Here is a 2,500-nt window from a genome sequence, read left to right on the forward strand (position 1 = left end):
CCCCCCCAAAAAACAACGCAAAAAATGAAATAAAATAACATACAAGACACATACCATGCAAAGCGATAAAGTCTGCCCTATCCTCTCCCTCCACACGCCATATATCTTCTCCCGGAGTAATATATACGTCCATAAACATCTACTTCGTCGACGTAAACATGGTTCAACTTTCAATCAACAAAGCGAGACTATTCACACGGACTGGGATCTCCTGCTCCTCGACAGGGTACCGCTGGAATATTCACACGGACCGAGATCCCATGCTTTATTTAAGAGGGAAAAATACGAATTCATAAGGGTTGGGGCCCCATTTTGTAAAAGATCCGCCTTTTTTTTTTGAGTGATTCACTGTTTATTCGTAGAAAAAAATCCACAGGGACTGATATGTGAAGAGAGATTCACATGGACCAGGATCCGCCTTTTTTTTTTTTTTTTTTTTGAGTGAATCCCTGATTATCCGTCGAAAAAATATTCACAGGGACTGAGATCCCCTAATTTCTTTTAAGAGAGACATAACTCCTGGAAATAAAAATAGATATTCACATGAACTAAGACCTCCTATATAAGGGAGACATTACTCATAGAAAAAAATATATACGTTCGTTCATTAAAGACCCACGAAATAAACTAACGACACCTGACTATATTTTTCACCTAAACTAAGGATTACAAACTATAAATCTTCCTTATATAGTATTCAAACTAATCATCCGAACCTACCTGGAGTTGGGGTCGGTTACTGTACAAAGATTGAGCTTCCTTTCTTGGGCTGAGCAGAGGTAGTTGCGCATAAACTGAATAATTGAGTTGCTAAAAAGGGGTAACTCTATACATTTTTGTAACAGCTGGTGATGTATTTTGCAATTGCGAAATTTGACCGCGAAAGAAGGATTATCTCAGCCTCAAACCTTTTTCGCTTTTTTTATGATGTTATATAGATGAAATCCTGAGATACGAGGGTCGTTTTGAAAGAATTATGTATAGATATATATATAGGTATATATACCTACCTACATTCATATGTATACATCCATACGTAAAATATATATACACACATGCTTACAAACACACACACGCAGGCACACATAACACGCAGACACACACATGCACACACACATACACACACACACACGCACACACTACACACAAACACACACACCATACCCACACACAGACACACACACACACACACACACACACACACACACACACATATATATATATACCTATATTTATTTATTAATTCATTTATTTATAAACATTTATAAAATCCTACGCGTGGTTGATGCAATGTTGGCATTCGGTTAATTTTACCTGTGTGCGTGTGTGTGTGTGTGTGTGTGTGTGTGTGTGTGTGTGTGTGTGTGTGTGTGTGTGTGTGTGTGTGTGTGTGTGCGTGCGTGTGTGTGTGTGTGTGTGTGTGTGTGTGTGTGTGTGTGTGTGTGTGTGTGTGTGTCTGTGTGTGTGAGTGAGTGAGTGAGTGAGTGAGTGAGTGAGTGAGTGAGTGAGTGAGTGAGTGAGTGAGTGAGTGTGTGTGTGTGTCTGTGTTTGTGGGTGCTTGTGTGTTTGTGGGTGCTTGTGTGTTTGTGTGTGTGTGTGTTTGTGTGCGTGCATGTATGTGTATGTGTGTGTGTGTGTGTAAGCATACATGATATATGTGTGCGTGCCTGTGTGTGTGTGTGTGTGCGTACATGTGCGTGCCAACCGTGCGTGCGTGAGTGAGTTTATCAGTTCAGACATTACAAATTTCACATAAATTGCGTCCAACTTCAAACAGAAGCTGAAAATGATAAGAAAGAAATCTGGTCACATGACAACAAGAATTCTAGGGGGAAAAGAGAAGCAAGGACGATATGTTAGGGGAAAATATGGAGTATTTCCCCTAAAAAACAACAACATACTTTTCCCTCTTCTGGGAATGAATGGGGGATAAAAATCAATAATAAGAAAGAAAGAAATTTGATCGAATGACAACAAGAATGCTAGTTCTGGGAATGAATGGGATAAAATGATTAATAAGAAAGAAAGAAATTTGGTCACATGACAACAAGAGTGCTAGGGGAAAAGAGAAGCAAGGACGACATGCTAGGGGAAAATATGGGGTATTTCCCCCAAAAAAAAACATACATTTCACTCTTCTGGGAATGAATGGGATAAAAAATTAATAATAAGAAAGAAAGAAATTTGGTCGAATGGCAACAAGAATGCTATGGGAAAAGAGATGCAACGACATGCTAGGGGAAAATATGGGGTGTTTCCCCCTAAAAAAAAACATACATTTCCCTCTTCTGGGAATGAATGGGAATAAAACGAGTAATAAGAAAGAAAGAAATAAGAAATTTGATCGAATGACAACAAGAATGCTAGTTCTGGGAATGAATGGGATAAAATGAATAATACGAAAGAAAGAAATTTGGTCGAATGGCAACAAGAATGCTAGGGGGAAAAGAGAGGCAAGGACGACATGCTAGGGGAAAATATGGGGTATTTCCCCTAAAAA

The 2,500-nt window shown here is 39.0% G+C and overlaps 1 protein-coding gene across 3 annotated transcripts in view; it reads right to left on the reverse strand.

Annotated features, from left to right (window-relative positions):
• LOC113830386 (NADPH oxidase 4) overlaps positions 1-2,500 on the reverse strand; it is a 101,523-nt gene that overhangs the window by 60,681 nt on the left and 38,342 nt on the right. The window contains exon 1 of one of the 3 annotated variants that reach the window (XM_070114483.1): positions 55-187. The exons of the other annotated variants lie outside the window; for them this stretch is intronic. Within the exon in view, the coding sequence (XP_069970584.1) occupies positions 55-57 (3 nt within the window). The 5' untranslated portion in view covers positions 58-187. Of the gene's footprint in view, positions 1-54; positions 188-2,500 lie in introns of those variants that run through there. 3 annotated transcript variants of the gene reach the window in all.

The sequence above is a fragment of the Penaeus vannamei genome, chromosome 36 (genome assembly GCF_042767895.1).
Source record: "Penaeus vannamei isolate JL-2024 chromosome 36, ASM4276789v1, whole genome shotgun sequence".
NCBI lineage: Eukaryota > Metazoa > Arthropoda > Malacostraca > Decapoda > Penaeidae > Penaeus > Penaeus vannamei.